This window comes from Globicephala melas, chromosome 1, assembly GCF_963455315.2.
Source record: "Globicephala melas chromosome 1, mGloMel1.2, whole genome shotgun sequence".
In the NCBI taxonomy this organism is placed as follows: Eukaryota; Metazoa; Chordata; class Mammalia; order Artiodactyla; family Delphinidae; genus Globicephala; species Globicephala melas.
The window spans coordinates 40078490-40095632 of record NC_083314.1 but is presented as its reverse complement, the minus strand read 5'-3'; the positions used below and the strand labels follow the sequence as shown (position 1 = coordinate 40095632).

At 37.7% G+C, this 17143-nt stretch overlaps 1 protein-coding gene across 2 annotated transcripts in view; it reads left to right on the top strand.

Moving 5' to 3' along the window:
* Nucleotides 1-17143, top strand: part of INTS7 (integrator complex subunit 7) — a 92380-nt gene that overhangs the window by 58546 nt on the left and 16691 nt on the right. For both annotated transcript variants that reach the window (XM_030872961.3, XM_060294633.1), the window contains exons 14-16: nt 9502-9696; nt 10248-10351; nt 11744-11812. In XM_030872961.3, the coding sequence (XP_030728821.1) occupies nt 9502-9696; nt 10248-10351; nt 11744-11812 (368 nt within the window). The remainder of the gene's footprint in view (nt 1-9501; nt 9697-10247; nt 10352-11743; nt 11813-17143) is intronic.

Below are 17143 nucleotides of genomic sequence, written 5' to 3'. Positions count from 1 at the left end.
TTTAACAATATTAATTCTTCCAAGCTATGAGCATAGCATATCTTTGCAGTTTTTGGTGTCATCTTCAGTTTCCTTTATTAATGTCTTACAGTTTTCTGAGTACAGGTCTTTTCCCTCCTTAGATTTATTCCCAGGTATTTTAAATTCTTTTTGATGCGATTATAAATGGTATTGTTTTCTTAATTTCTTTTTCTGATAGTTTGTTTTTTAGTGTATAGAAACAGAACAGATTTCTGTGTATTAATCTTGTATCCTGCAACTTTATTGAATTCATTGATGAGTTCCTGTAGTTTTTTGGTAGTGTCTTTAGGATTTTCTATATATAATATCGTATCATCGGCAAACAGGGACATTTTTACTTCTTCCTCTCCAATTTGGATTCCTTTTACTTCTTTTTCTTGCCTGATTGCTGTGGCTAGGACTTCTAATACTATATTGGATAAAAGTGGTGAGAGTGGGCATCCTTGTCTTGTTCCTGATCTTAGAGGAAATGCTTTCAGCTTTCCACCATTGAGTGGAAAACAAGCTGTGGGCTTGTCATATATGACCTTTATTATGCTTAGGTATATTCCCTCTATACCCACTTTGTGGAGAGTTTTTATCATAAATGGATGTTGAATTATGTCAAAAAGCCTTTTCTGGATCTGTTGAGATGATCATATGGTTTTTATTCTTCAGTTTGTTAATATGGTGTATAACATTGATTTTTGAACCATTCTTGCGTCCCTGGCATAAACCTCACCTGATCATGGTGTATGATCCTCTTAATGTATTGTTGGGTTCAGTTTGCTGATATTTTATTGAGGATTTTTGCATCTGTGTTCATCAGTGGTATTGGCCTGTAATTTTCTTTTTTTGTGGTATCTTTGTCTGGTTTTGGTATCAGGTGGTGCCAGCCTCATAGAATGAATTCAGAAGCATTCCTTCCTCTGCAGTTTGGAATAATTTGAGAAGGATTGGTGTTAATTCTCTTCAAAATGTTTGGTAAAATTCACCTGTGAAGTTATCTGGTGCTGGACTTCTGTTTGTCAGCAGTTTTTTAAATTACCCATTCAGTTGCATTACTGGTAATTGGTCTGTTCTTATTTTCTGTTTCTTCCTGATTCAGTCTTGGGCAATTGTACATTTCTAGGAATTTGTCCATTTCTTCTAGGTTGTCCCTTTTATTGTTGTATAATTGTTCATAGGAATATCTTATGATCCTTTATATTTCTATGGTGTGGGTTGTAACTTCTTTTTCATTTCTTATTTTATTGATTTGGGCCTTTCCTTTTTTTCTTGATGAGTCTGGTGAAAGGTTTGTCAATTTTGTTTATATTTTCAGAGAACCAGCCATTAGTTTCATTGATCTTTTCCATTGTTTTTTTACTCTCTATTTCATTTATTTCTGCTCTGATCTTTTCCTTCTATGATTTCTTTTGTGTATGCCTTTTGAGAGTGGAGTCTCTATTTCCCACAGTCCTCTGGCTCACCCCAAAATAAGCCCTGCTGGCCTTCAAAGCCAAGCATTCTAGGGGCTCCCGGCTGGGAAGCCCAGTCCCGACTGGGACTCAAAGCCCTTGCTTTTTGAGGAGAACCTCTGCAGTTTGTAATTAGCCTCCCATTTGTTGGTCACCAACCTGGGGTATGGATCTTGACTATACCCACCCCTCCTACCCATCTCTCTGTGGTTCCTTCTTTACATCTCTAGCTGTAGAAGTTCTTTTCTGCTAGTCTTCGGGTCACTTTCATTGGTATTTGCTCTGTAAATAGCTGTAATTTTGATGTGCCTGTGGGAGATGAGCTCAGGGTCCTTCTACTCTGCTATCTTTGCCTCTCCCTCACAATATAGTCACCATGCTGTGCATTACATCCCCATAACTCATTTATTTTATAGCTGTACTTTTTGACCCCGTTCACCCATTTCATGCACTTCCCTACCCCCACCTCTGGCAACCATCTATCTGTTCTCTGTATCTATGAGCTTGGTTTTTGTTTTTAGATTCCACATATAAGTGAGATCATTCGGTAATTGTCTTTCTCTGTCTGACTTATTTCACTTAGCATAATACCGTCTAGATCCATTTGTGTTGTTACAGATGGCAAGATTTTATTCTTTTTTATGGCTGAATAATACTCCATTTTGTGTATATATATATATACCACATTTTCTTTATTTATATATCAGTGGACATTTAGATTGTTTCCATATCTTGGCTATTGTAAATAGTGCTGCAGTGAATATGGAGGTGCAGATATCTTCTTGAGTTAGTATTATTGTTTTCTTCAGATAAATACCCAGAAGTGGAATTGCAGAACCATATGGTAGTTCTGTTTTTAATTTTTGAGGGACTTTCATACTGTTATCCATAGTGGCTGCACCAGTTTACATTTCTACCAGCAGTGCACCAGGATTCCCTTTTTTCCACATCCTTGCCAACACTTGTTATTTCTTGTTTTTTGGATAATAGCCATTATAACAGGTGTGAGTTGAATTTTGCGCTTGTGGTTTTGATTTGCATTTCCCTGATGATTAGTGATGTTGAGCCTATAGGCCATCTGTATGTCTTTGGAAAAATGCCTATTCAAATCTCTGCCCATTTTTTAATTGGATTATTTGTTGTTGTTATTTTACTATTGACTTGTATGAGTTTTTAAATGTATTTTAGGTATTAACCTCTTACTAGATACATGATTTGCAAATATTTTCTCCCATTCATTAGGTTGCCTTTTTATTTTGGATGTTCTAGATACCAATCTTTTGTAGGTTATATGAGTTGCAAATATTATCTTCTGATTTGTGGCTTTTTATCACTTTAAGAAATGTTTTCCCTTCAAGTCACTACCTTTACCTTTCTCTGTAGAAGGCACTTTTGATTTCTAAAGCTATAGATTAGTCTTGCCTTGTTTTTCATTATTATTTAAGGACTCATGCAGTATTATACTTTTGATTCTAGCTTCTCTGCTCAGCTTTATATTCGTGTGATGCATTCATGCTTTTTGTTGCATATTGCAGTAGTTTGTTCATTTTCATTTCATTGTGATATTCTTTTGGATAACTGTTATAACAATCTGTTTATCCATTTTATTTTTGAGAAACATTTGAGTTATTTCCAGGTTGGGGCTATTTAGAATAATTTGACTTTGAACTTTCTTACGCACATCTTTTGATATAGGTGTGCCTATCTTCTGGATGGTAGTGCTGTGTCATAGATATACTAAGTTCAGCTCTAATAAATACTACCAAAAAGTTGCCTATGGTGGTTTCCAGTTTATACTACTATCAGTATAAATGCCTTTTGGGGTTCATAGTACTTCTGGGATATAAGGCTTGATGACTTTGATCAGTTATGGAACATTTGGCCATTATCTCTTCAGCCAATGCTTCTGTCCCTTTCTTCCTCATTTGGGACGTAGTGCACCCATGTTAATTCTTTTTACCATGACTCATATATCTCTTATATTCTCTTCTTCATTTTCTACCTTTTTATCTCTCCATACTTAACTCTAAATATTTTCTTCTGACCTATCTTCCATTTCCATAATTCTCACTTACATTGTGTCTAATCAGCATGTCAGACTCATTCATTAAGTTCTTAATTTCATTTATTGTGTTTTTCCAGTTCCAGAATTTCCATTGGTTATTTTATATTCTGTAGTTCTTCTCCAGGACTCTCTGTCTTGTCATTTAAGTTCTTTAACATATTGATTGTAGTTATCTTGAAATTCATATATGATAGTCTGTTATCTGGATCTGTTGTGGTTTGTGTCTTTGACCTTTTATCCCCCTTTTGGTTTGAGGAATTTTGTCTTTGTTGTATACTCAGTTATTTTTTTAGTTAGTTTTGGACAGTGTGTGTGAAAAATTACAATGATTATATCATCCTTGCTTTTGGCAGGCAGTTAGGCTAAGGGCAGATTACCCTAATCCAGCCAAGGATTGAACTGATTCAGAGCTAAGCTTCAGTCCTTGGAAGAGCCAGTATATTTTTGGTTCTCCTAACTCCTAGGGTATAGCCCTTCGAAGTTACAGCCAAAAGCCTGAAGTGTTTTCCACAGCCCTCTTAGTCTTATGAGACTGCTGAAAGCTCTGCTCAGCTTCTCAGACTCCCAGGAGCAGCTTTCAAATTAGCAAGTAATCACCAGATGTCAGTCTTATCTTCTTGGATTGCCCATCTCTCCATGATTTTGGCTCCTTGTTGCCTTAGTAGCTCTTCAGTGCTTTTAGATAGATGTTCATAATATTTAACTCAGTTTTCCATTTGTTCTTAGCAGGAGGTCTGGTTTTAAACAGTTTAGTCTACTATTGCTTTAAGCTTGGCTTATTCTTTCAAAAACTGAGCTTGTATTAAGTGAAATAATCCAATTACAAGAAGACAAATATTATATGATTCCACTTAAATGAAAGTGGTCAGATTCATAAAAACAGAAAGTAGGGTGGTGGTTACTAGGGGCTTAAGGTCCATTGTTTGCACTGTGGTTCACTCTTGGTTGTCACATGTTCTTTACCACAATATATATAAATATTTTTAACTGAGTTTATTAAGTAGCTTTCCTTTCAGCCACATTGGGTTTTTTTAGCTGCTCCATATAGAAAACAGAATATGTACCACAAGTCAGAAATTCAGTGAAGTAGCATTATATGTGTGTTTAACACAGATTTACCTCTGTATGTTTAGACTTTTAAAAAAAAGAAAGAAAGAACAAGAATGAGGGAAAATAGCTATTTAAATAATGGGGACACAAAATAGCAGTTTAAATAGTGGGGACAGTTCTTCTCAATTAGCTTGTACCCCGGGGCTCTGAGTTTGCTGTTCCTTCACCTATGTTAAATTTACTGGAAGTAGTTCCTTCTTGAGGAATTTTCAGGGATAATTTTGACTGTATACAATTTTTGCTTTACCTGCTGACCTTAGAACCCATTTCCGTTTTAAGCTTTAGCCCCCATGTAAAGAAGAGTAAATAATATCCCTTTTATTTCTCATTGGCATTGTTCATAGCACTATAGTCTAAATTTTATTTTTATATGTTTTCTGTCTCTCATGGACGATATTACCTTTTTAAAGTCTTTGATTGACCTTTATCACAAGTTTATCTTTTCTGTGTTCTTTTTGAACATGCATACTATATCTAACATTGTTTTCCTCAGTATAACACGATGTAAGATGCACAGTCACTTTCAAAGTTACCATCTTATATCATCAAATATTTCTTGTTAGTCAGAAATAACTTCAGAGTAGCAGTAAATCTTTTTCATTATAACTACATCTTGCTTTGCTTTCAGTTTTATAATGCATGTTAGGACAATATTGCAAATGATTTTTTGTCTGGTAAGATGGTCTACACTGTATATAACTGTATATATATCATATATACCCACTTGTATCCCTGACCCTTCTAAAGTTATTGATAAGCAGTAAATAAAAAACAGCAAGTAGCAGCTTAAGGGGCAGAGGAAGGGGGAACTTATCTTCCTATAAGAGCAAATCAAATCTCCAAGAAATTAAAAACAATTGAAATAGTCTCTTTAATATCCCTAATCTGTGCTGTTTCATGATTAGAACAAAACATCCCAAAAGTTTGAAAACCACAGAATTCAATATATCGATTATAGTTATTACCTCTAGCTTATATAATTTTATATAGGTGTAACTTTGCAATTTGAGAGGGATACTAGAGCAAGTGTATGTTCTTATAAAGGATACAGGAAGTGGCAAACTATTTCCTAGAGTAAAATATGAATTCCACCAAATAATAAAACTATAATTTGACACTTAAAACTAGAGAGAACTACACTAAGGTCAATACTTGGTCAGATGGATAATATTGTAACTTAATTCTAGAACCTCAAGTCACACACCAGGCTCTCCTCCTAAAAGAAGAGTGCGAAATACTATCTAAGAACGGCATCAGCATGTTTTAAGCGAGTCATGTCAGGGAAGAAAGTTAATTTCATTACGCCTCCATTTATTGTTAAGTTAGCATTTTTTTTGTAAGTCAACTATACTTCGGTAAATTTTTAAAAATCTGAAAAAGAATATATATATATGTATAACTGAATCACTTTGCTGTACACCTGCAACTAACACAACAGTGCAAATCAACTACACCTCAATTAAAAGATAACTGATATTTTTAAAAAAACTACTTTTCTAATAATACTAAGACGGTCCTTGCCTTTTCGCGGGGACACAATGGTACATATATATATCACCATCTTTATGCATTCATCTGTTGATGGATACCTAGGTTGTTTTCATATCTTGGCTATCGTAAATTATGCTGCCATGAACATTGAGGTGCATCTATCTTTTCAAATTAGTGTTTTTGTATTCCTTGGATAAATACTCAGATATGGAATAGCTGGATCATATATGGTAGTTCTAGTCTTAATTTTTTGAGGAGTCTCCTTACTGTTTTCCATACTGGCTGCTCCAATTTACATTCCACACAACTGTGATTTTTAATATTGTCTAGTGAAATGGGTCAACATTTGGAATAACTGCACAATTCAGTGAATGGTGGAGAACCTATATAAATGTTCTCCATTTTCCTGCTACACATCCCTGTGAGATCAAATTTTCTTAACAGACATCAACTAAAATGATATATTACAAGAGGCTGAACACAGAAGCAGCTATGAGAATCCAGCTGTCTTTTATCAAGCTAGACATTAAAGAGATCTGCAAAAATATGAAACAAGTCCCTTGTTCTCACTAATCATTTTTTGAAAATAATGATTTTTCATAAAATGTTATTTACTGTTGAGTAACATGGAGTCGGTTTCTTATTGTAAGTTTAAATGAATGAATCAAAATCTTTTAAAAACAATCTTTTAGTCTTAATTTCTAATATTGTATATGTTTTCATGAACCCAAAGCCAGCTGCGAAGTGGGACAGGGCAGGCACTGGCTGGGAGAATTCGGGGTGGTAAAAAGGGACTCATTCCAATCCCTCTAGGAGATGTAAGTCTAAACTTCCCAATTCCTCATTTTTAGCAATTTCTTTATCTTATACGTTTAATCTCTTAAGTATTTCATAAGGTAGGAGGGGAGAGAAAGACAGCTAAAGAAATTGGGAAGCAAAGGAATCTTAAAAATCACTGATACTGCCTCACACCCATGAGGGTATAGACCCAAAAGAACTGAAAGCAGGAACTCAAACAGATATTTGTACATCCATGTTCAGAGCAGCATTACTCACACTAGCCAAGGGGTGGAAACAACCCAAGTGTCCACTGAAAGGTGAATGGATGAACAAGATGTGGTCTATCCAGACTATGGAATATTATTCAACCTTTAAAAGAGAAGGAAGTCCTGTCACCTGCTACGGCATGGAGGAACGTGGAGGACGTTGTGCTTGGTAAAATAAGCAGGGGCCTCCGAGTAATGTTTAAATCAGATCACTCTTCGTAGCAAACAATAAAGAGAAGTTGTATTCTGCTTATTAGTTCCGTTTCTCAGACCAGGAAGTGGATGCACAGCCTGGCTGGATGCTTCAGGCAGAGGTGGGCTTCATCTACCCACCACCCTGGACCCCCTACGCTGGTGGCAGCGATCAGAACAAAGTGAGCTCGGCCCTGCGAAAGCTCGTGTTGTCATTACTTTTGTAACTTCAACGAGAAACAGATTTTTACATACATGACATCACAGACCATGCCTCTTGACCGTTACCCAATTTAGAAACTGGCCCGATCACGAAGCTGAAGCAGCAGCTGGTTTGGGAAAGTCGCTGGTTGCAAGCGAGCGGCTGGGTCACTGTGCCACTTGCAGCTGCGTGACCCGAGGAGGTCTGTTCTGGTCCTGCTCAAAAAAGTCGCCACCCGGCTCTTCTCAGGAGCAGCCAACTCCAGAACCTGTGGTCCATCTGAGGGGTGGGCAGCCATCATGGTGTGACCCACAATGAGACCAGGGAGAGGGGACTGCTGTGAAATAGGAGCTGCGGAACGAAGCTTCGTGCCATCGACACAGCTGCACTGGGGCAGGTGGTTGGAACAAAGCTCTTTCACTGGCAAAGTTGTCCAAAGGCTGTGCAGTCAGGGGAGAGCCAGGAATCGTCGTCCTCTACCACGGTGTTTCGTACTCTTTTTTTTTTTTTTTTTTAACTGGACAATATAGTTTAATGTAGCAAAAATCTAGGGAACGATCCGGTATTTCAGTTAAGGCTCTGGGTGCCTGGAGGGGATCACTGACAGCACTTGCAGCTCTTCCTCTTTTCTGGAGATGGCCCTTCCAGCCACGGGTTGCCGTCCTGGGTCAGCTTCTTCCCGGAGCAAAGCAGGAGCCCTTCTCCAGACAGCGATCCCACATAGGAGGAAGATTTCTGCAAAAATGGACAGTCGGCCAACACCCATGCCTCTGCACTAGGGAAGGCCTGCCCTTCCCTTAACGTCTTGGAGCGCTCCGCCACCGGCGGGGCCCGCGGGCTCAAGGCAGCACCGCCTTTGAAAGTCCACCTTGAAATACGGACCACACTTTCCGGGTCGCTCTAAGGGAGGCCACTTCACCTGCCGACGGGGCCTTGCGTGGATCACTGGGGGACAGGTGCCTGAGGGCAGAGCGCGAGACCAGAGGCGAGCGTGCTGCGGTGGCTGGAGCCCGGACCAGGGCTAAGGGCGCCCGGGGTCAGGCGGGTCTCTGGGCACAGCCGCCGCACTCGGGACGCACGTACGCATCCGCGGGGAAGAAACCGGGGGGGGGGGGGGGGCGGGGGGGGCTGCACAGAGTAGGGGGCTGGGCGCCAAACACTGCATTTAAAATATAATCCGGAACCTTGCCTGTGGTCTGAAGGCCCCACGTGGTCTGGCTGGCTCTTGCCTCACCTCCGCCAGCAACAGGCTGTTTTAACAGTGACGGTCGAACAATATCTTTCTCCTGCCCTCACCTTTCTTTTCTACCCCTTCCAACTTTTTTTTTTTTTTTTTTTGCGGTACGGGTGCCTCTCACTGTTGTGGCCGCTCCCGTTGCAGAGCACAGGCTCCAGACACGCAGGCTCAGTGGCCATGGCTCACGGGCCTAGCCACTCCGCAGCATGTGGGATCTTCCCGGACCGGGGCACGAACCCATGTCCCCTGCATCGGCAGGCGGACTCCCAACCACTGCGCCACCAGGGAAGCCCTCCCCCTTCCAACTTTTAAAAATTCTGTTTAATGATTCCAGCATGTGAATTTCAGGTTAGAAAGGTAGGAAGGTGATAAGGGAATCTGGGGGGAATGGTAATGTCTGTGAAGCATCCCTCATATGATATCTTACAGATGATGGTCTAGTTAACCCATGTCTTGTGGGGTCTTTGCAAATGTAGGAAGTAAGGAACCTGAGTGTTGATGGAACATAGTTTTTCAGAGTTGATGCTAATGACAATAAGTTTTTCTTTCTAATATTACATCCTCTCCTAATAATGTAGGTGTTTATCCATCATCATTAGAACTACTGCTCTTTTGCAGACTCTGACAAATACTTTGTCCTTCAGCATCTTCCTTTTATGCTTACCTTGTATTAAATATAGCTTGTTTTTATTCCCCAGGCTGCCAGTACACCACTGAATCCTTTAAGTTTTCAGTGTGAATTTGTAAAGCTCAGGATTGACCTTCTCCAAGCCTTCTCTCAACTTATCTGTACTTGTAGTAGCCTCAAGACAAGCCCGCCACCTGCAATTGCCACAACAATTGCCATGACCTTAGGCAATGACCTCCAGCGGTGCGGTCGCATCTCCAATCAGGTATGTCTTAACTTTATTTTCAGTGCAGTTTTTATTTACACTTTAGAGGTTTTTGAGGTTAGTTGTGAGATGAAAAATTCTGAAACTTAAAAATCAGCGGATTGACTCAGAGGCAACATCAAATACTTCTAAACTCATCTGTCTTGCAAAAAACAGGCTGAAGTCTTATTAAAATGACAGAGTGATTGATGATATCTCACTAGTTGCTACATGTTTATATAAAGAAAAAGGACATACATTTTAAAGAAACTTTGGGAAGTTTATAGCCATATTATTTATTTTAGTGAAACTTTGAAGAAGCTAAAAATGCAGTGTTTTTTGTTTCTGTACATTATGTGTAAATTATAAGCTTGTACACATTTGTAGTTTCATTTGCCATCTTTGTTAATTTTCTTTAATAGGGTTTATAAAAATGAATGAATTGAAAATGAGTTGAAATATATTTTTATTGTTTGAGGATTGTTTTCTTATGTTTTGACTTTTGTGTTGTTTATACAACACAAAAGCATATTTGTTTATTTATCATAATTGATATTTTTCCTTCTTTATAGATGAAACTGTCCATGGAAGAATTCCGAAGCCTTGCTTCCCGATATGGGGATCTTTATCAGGCATCTTTTGATGCTGATTCTGCAACTTTGAGGAATGTAGAACTGTATCCTAAACTTGCCCAATATTTCTTGTTCTTCGGAAGTATTCTTTTAAATGTAGAGTAAATATTTCAGATACGCTTAACTAAAATATACATACACATTAGATAAGCCTACAGATTTACCATAAATAATAATTTCTCTTTTGAAACCTAGTATGAGCAGTGTAATTTAACTTCTTTACTTCAGCCAGGCTTTTTAAAAAGTGGTGACTCAGTGGTGGTCTTTTTCCACCTCTGGGAAGAGCGTCCAAAACCCAGGTCCAAGCAGTGTTGAATACTTGGTGCTCACTTGAGCTACAATGGACAACACAAAATATTTTTCCACCAGAGAACCATTTTCTGTCTTGCTTCACCTATCTTTTATTCATAGCTAACAACCCTAGTTCCCATCACCTTTATTAATGATGTATTCAGTCGTTTCAGTCATCACTTATGTTCCCTAAGCCCCCTTTAAGTTCTCCGTATTTTCTTATTAGCAGCTTCAGATCCTTTTTGAAAGGAAGAAAGAGATAAATTGCTTTTAAGTTGCAGACCTATAAATCAGTAATTCCTGGCATTTTGGTTTAGTGATTGAAAACCTGATGAATGCTATGGACCCTCTCCCCTAAAAAAAATGCATATATGCACATATCCCCCCAAATTTGCATACCATTTCAGGAGAGTTAACAGATCCCTTGAGCCCCAGCGTAGGAACCTCCAGGGTAACCGCTCTACAGACCCTTATTGTGGTGGTTGTTTTAAACTTTTCATCAGTGAAACCCCTATATCCAAGATAGATAAAAAAGTTTCTGTGATTGAATCACAGAGCCTGTTGCTTGGCTCCTCCTTCCAACATTAACCTCTGAAGTACTCTTCCTGGAACTATCACAGACAACATATATACCTTAAAAAGAAAAAAATAGAGCCACAGACTATTTTGAGTCAATAACATGTGGTTACCTTCACGAAGAATATGATTTTTGTAAGGAACGGCACCAAAACCGGAGGAGAGCTTAAACAAGCTTCATTTGGGAACACTCCCGGGTGAGGTTCACTGGTCCGAGAGAAAGGGGCCAGAGAAGTTGCGCCCGGGTGTGGGCGCGAACAAAATTTATAGGGGTGGACGCAGGGGAGGCGCTTGCTGTGTGAAGCAGCCCCTTTTGGGTTATCTTTTGGATGTTGTGGCAATGTTGGGTGTTGGTTGCATCAGCCTCAGAGCCGTTGGTTCCGCCCCTCAGAGAGCGGGAAGACCGGTTGGTTGCATCAGCCTCCTTGGCGGGGGTTCTGTCTGGTTCCCTGGGCCCTTCCCTAGACCTGCTGGCCTTACAATTTTCATCGTGCCTTATTTAGTATTCAAATAATATAAAGTCTATAGTACATTTCTCTATTATCATGTATAACCTTAACATAATGCAGACAGCAGCAGAGCTGTTTACTGATATCTCACGCAATAGAAGCCCTGATTTTGGATCCAGAATCAGCAAGGTATTTAAATAGTTTATATTACAGAACACTTTCAAATATGTTATCTTACCTAATCATCACAACAGTGTTTTGGAAGAGGTTTTATAGAGGAAGAACTTCTCTAGCATTTGCCTAAGGTCATATAGCTAATGACAAACCTAGATTTTCTGTCTCCATTGTTTACTTACCTCCTGTGTTCTGTTTTCTAAATAACTAGGAAGAAGTTCTTTGAATTTGAACATTTTCTTCTGGTATATTATAACTAAATTTTGGTGTAAAAAATTGAGTTAATAGTATAATTAAGCTTGAACTTGAAATTTTTATCTTTGGTTTCCCAAACAAAAAGATATTCCTCTTTTTGCTTTATTAAAATCCTTCTCCATTCTGTAATTAACTGATTAATTGTTCAAAATATTTTTATTGAAGAATGGTCCATTATTTTTTCCCACTATAGTATTCTGTTTTAGAACATTTATTTTCAACTGTATATTTCCAATCTAGTAAGGCCTGTGATTCTAAGATCAGCTTCCTCAAAGAGAACATAATCAACAGAGCATTTTAAATTTCTCTGTCCTAAAGCATTGACTCACCATTTTTTTCCAAGGCAGTACCAAAATCCTTGCCTTCTGTTTTAAAGTGCTATCTACTTTAAATAGATATTTAAACAACACTTGGCTATTTTTTTTTCACTTGTCTGATTCATTTTAATATTTCGATGACATACTAATTTTTACTTATTTTTCCATTTATCCTTCTTTGATCTATGTTCATTTTCCCCTTAGACTTCCAGTGTTTTTGTTTTGTTTTTTTAAGCTTCTCCCTTTTAAATTTCAAAATGTTCTCTAACCTCCATATTTTTCAGTCTTTGCCAGTTAATTGATACTTCCAGGCTCTCGCCATTTCTGATTATGCCTACTCATCTTACCTGATAGCACACAAATGTCATTGTACTGTTGGTTGACGTAAGAGAAATTAGTATTTTTCTTGATTGATTTTTTTAACACATGGTCAGCAGGGATGGGGTGAAGGGAGTTATCTAGCCAGCTCTCAAATCCTGCTCTCACTGTCAACCTCTCCACTTCCTACCACCTTTCTTCACTCTTCTCCATCCTGTTTTATCCCCTAAACCCACTTTCCCCTAACCTTTGCCCTTCCTAGCAATGAAAAATTGGAAAAGAAAGATTGCACCTTGAAGGAGAGCTCTCTGGGTTTCAGTCGTACTGGTGTACAACTGCAAAGAGTAGATTCCTTCTGAAACTTCTCTTCTTGATACTATATATTTTGTGTCTTTCATATAAAGAAGGACCTGCTGCTAAAAAGAGCCTCAAGAGAGTGAAGCATGACATTAATAAAATTCACTATAGTTTTTACAAAAATCTGTGTGTATCTTTCATAGCCTAGAAGGTTTTTGGGGAGAAGAGACCTTGTCTTATCCAACTTCGTATCTCTAGCAGCTAACATTGTGCTTGAGCCAGTATCAGTAAGTGTGAGATAGGATGGGGTTTATGTTTATAATTATAAATGTTATTATCTGCTCATACCAACCTTTTAGGATTATTAAGAAAAAATATTTTGAGATGCTTGTCCATTACATTTTTCTATTCTAGCTTTGCACTTAACCTTTATTTTTACTGCCTAAAATATAATGGAATGGCTTCTGGTCATGAAGCCATTCACGTATGGGACTTTTCCTTCTATTGTAAACAACTAGAAACCTGGATAAAATATGCAAGTTTAAATATAAGTTTAACTGTTTCCAGACATTGGACAACAGGGAGACCAGGAATGTAATCCTTCAGGGAAGGGACATAAATAAGGTAAACTTTACACTAGTCCTTGCTTTCCTCTGCCTGGAGGCACTTTTTAGACTGCCTTTCAGGCAGGAGTAACCAAATTAAAACATGGTGGTCTTGCTTAGTTGAAGAGATAGATATCAGGGTTCAGAGAACAAAGGAAGAATTTGCAGGCCAAGTACAGGGGTGGAGGAAGCTTTCCAGAGGAAGAGTGCTATGAATCTTTGGCTGAATGATAAGCTGTACATATATTAGGTGAAATCCCACAAGGCCAGGCAAAAAACAGCTACTAGAGAGGGAATAATTACCAGGAAGCTGTAAACTGAACAGTTCCCAGAGCTTATGCAGAGCTGAGAAATGTTTGAGTTCCAACCGGCCAAACTGTAGAAACCTAATTGAACACTCAAGGCATTCAGAAGAGACACTAGAAGGGTCACACCACCTTAGTAATCAAGCTAAACTAGCCCTAAAGTGAAGACTAGTCTAGACCTGACCTAACAAAGCTTAAGTAATCCTTCAAAGAGTCAGGATTATGACAAGTAATGGCTGTCCACCAAAACAAAATCTTAACATTCTTTGAAGACAGCAAAATCCAAAAACTCAAATGTATAAGGTCCACAATTTTAGCATCCAATCAAAAATCACTGGTCATGAGAAGAAGCTGGAAGATGTGACAAATAACCAAGAGAAACTTCAGCCAATTAGAAAAAAGACTCACAAATGACAGATGATGGAATTAACAGACTTGGACTTTAAAATAGTATTTTAGTACTATTAGTATTTTCAAAATTTTAAAGATAGAAGATAATGAACAAATTTAAAGGTTTAAAAAGAAAATGGAACTTCTAGAGCATAAAAATGAAATATCTTGATTTTGCCTTTATTTTTGAAAGATAGTTTTGATGAACATAGAATTCAAGGTTGATTAGGTTGGGTTTAACAGTAGGTTAAATACAGCAAAAGAAAAGATTAGTGAACTTAAAGACATAGCAATAGAAATTATCCGAATTGGACAGTGAAAGAAAAAAGACTGAAAAACGGAACAAAGTTAAAATTGCCAGTGAGACAGTGTCATTTGTACTACTATACAAGTAACTGGAAATCTTAGAAAGAGGGGAACAAGGGACAGAAAAATATTTTAAGTGGCTGAAAAATGTTCATGTTTAATTAAAAATATAAACCCACAACTCCAAGAAGCTTAACGAACCCAGAGTGGCATAAACATAAAGAAAATCACAAGGCACACATGATGATCAAATTGCTGAAAACCAGTAATAAAGAAAAATATAAAGCAGCCAAAGAAAAAAGACTATGTAGAAGGGAATAAAAATAAGAATTTTTTACTAATTCTTATCAGAAATAATGCAAGCCAGAAGACAGGTGAAGCAACATCTTTAAAGTCCTGAAAGAAAAAAAAAGTAACTTAGTATTCTATATTCAGTAAAAATACCGTTGAATAATTAAGACTAAATAAAGACATTTTCAGACAAAATCTGAGAAAATTTGTTACCAGCAGACCTAGACCTGTACTATAAGAAATGTTAAAGGAAGTTCTTCAGGCTGAAGAAAAATTATTTGAGATGTAAATTCAGATCTACAAAGAAGAACACTAGGAATGGTAAATATGTGAGTAAATAAAAAAGACTTTCCTCATTTTTTACTTTTTTAAAAAAATATTGCCCATTTAGAAAAAAATAACAATGCATTTGGGAGTTTATAACACGTAGAAGTAAAATGTGTGACGTGAGACAAATGACGGGGGTGGGGGTTGGAATTAATACAGTAGTAAGAGTCTTACATTTTACATCAAGTGTATATTATTTGAAGATAACTTGTGGTAATGGAGGATGAAGATGAATAAACTCTAGAGCAACCACTAGAAAATAAATAAGCCAATAGAGGAGGTAAAATGGAATACTTTAAAAAAAACCTCAGTTAATCCAAAAGAAGGCAGGGGAAGAGAGGGAAAAAAAAAACTGAACAGATGAAAATAGAAAACAAATCACAAAATGGTATATTTATACCCAGTCATACCAGTTATTACAATAAATGTAGATAGTCTTACTCTAAGTAAAGAGATTATCAGACAGCTAAAAAAGCAAAACCCAAAGTATAAGCTTACCACAAGTAACCCACTTTATCATGTATTTATTTATTTATATCTCGTCTTAATTCATAGGTTTATTATGAGGTTTTGTGGGCTGCTTATTTTATTTTTTATTTCTTTAACATCTTTAATGGAGTATAATTGCTTTACAATGTTGTGTTAGTTTCTCCTGTTTAAAAAAGTGAATCAGCCATATGTATACATATATCCCCATATCCCCTTCCTCTTGTGTCTCCCTCCCACCCTCCCTATCCCACCCCTCTAGGTGGTCACAAAGCACCGAGCTGATCTCCCTGTGCTATGCAGCTGCTTCCCACTAGCTAGCTATATTACATTTGGTAGTGTATATATGTCAATGCTACTCTCTTACTTCGTCCCAGCTTACCCTTCCCCCTCCCCGTGTCCTCAAGTGCATTCTCTTTGTCTGCGTCTTTATTCCTGTCCTAACCCCTAGGTTCATCAGAACCATTTTTTTTTAGATTCCATATATATGTGTTAGCATATGGTATTTGTTTTTCTCTTTCTGACTTATTTCACTCTGTATGACAGACTCTAGGTCCATCCACCTCACTACAAATAACTCAATTTTGTTTCTTTTTATGGCTGAGTAATATTCCATTATATATATGTGCCACATCTTCTTTATCCATTCATCTGTCGATGGACACTTAGGTTGCTTCCATGTCCTGGCTATTGTAAATAGTACTGCAGTGAACATTGTGGTACATGTCCCTTTTTGAATTATGGTTTTCTCAGGGTATATGCCCAGTAGTGGGATTGCTGGGTCATATGGTAGTTCTATTTTTAGTTTTTTAGGAACCTCCATGTTGTTCTCCATAGTGGCTATATCAATTTACATTCCCACCAACAGTGCAAGAGGGTTCCCTTTTCTCCCTGCCCTCTCCAGCATTTATTGTTTGTAGATTTTTGGATGATGGCCATTCTGACTGGTGTGAGGTGATACCTCCTTGTGTTTTTGTTTTTTTTTTAAGTATTAATCATCTGCTTTTTTAAATTATTTTTATTTATACAGCAGATTCTTATTAGTCATCAATTTTCTACACATCAGTGTACACATGTCAACCCCAATCGCCCAATTCAGCACACCACCATCCCCACCCCTCGGGGTTTTCCCCACTTGGTGTCCATACGTTTGTTCTCTACATCTGTGTCTCAACTTCTGCCCTTCAAACCGGTTCATCTGTACCATTTTTCTAGGTACCACATACATGCGTTAATATACGATATTTGTTTTTCTCTTTCTGACTTACTTCACTTTGTATAACAGTCTCTAGATCCATCCACGTCTCAACAAATGACTCAGTTTCGTTCCTTTCTATGGCTGAGTAATATTCCATTGTATATATGTACCACAACTTCTTTATCCATTTGTCTGTCGATGGGCATTTAGGTTGCTTCCATGACCTGGCTATTGTAAATAGTGCTGCAGTG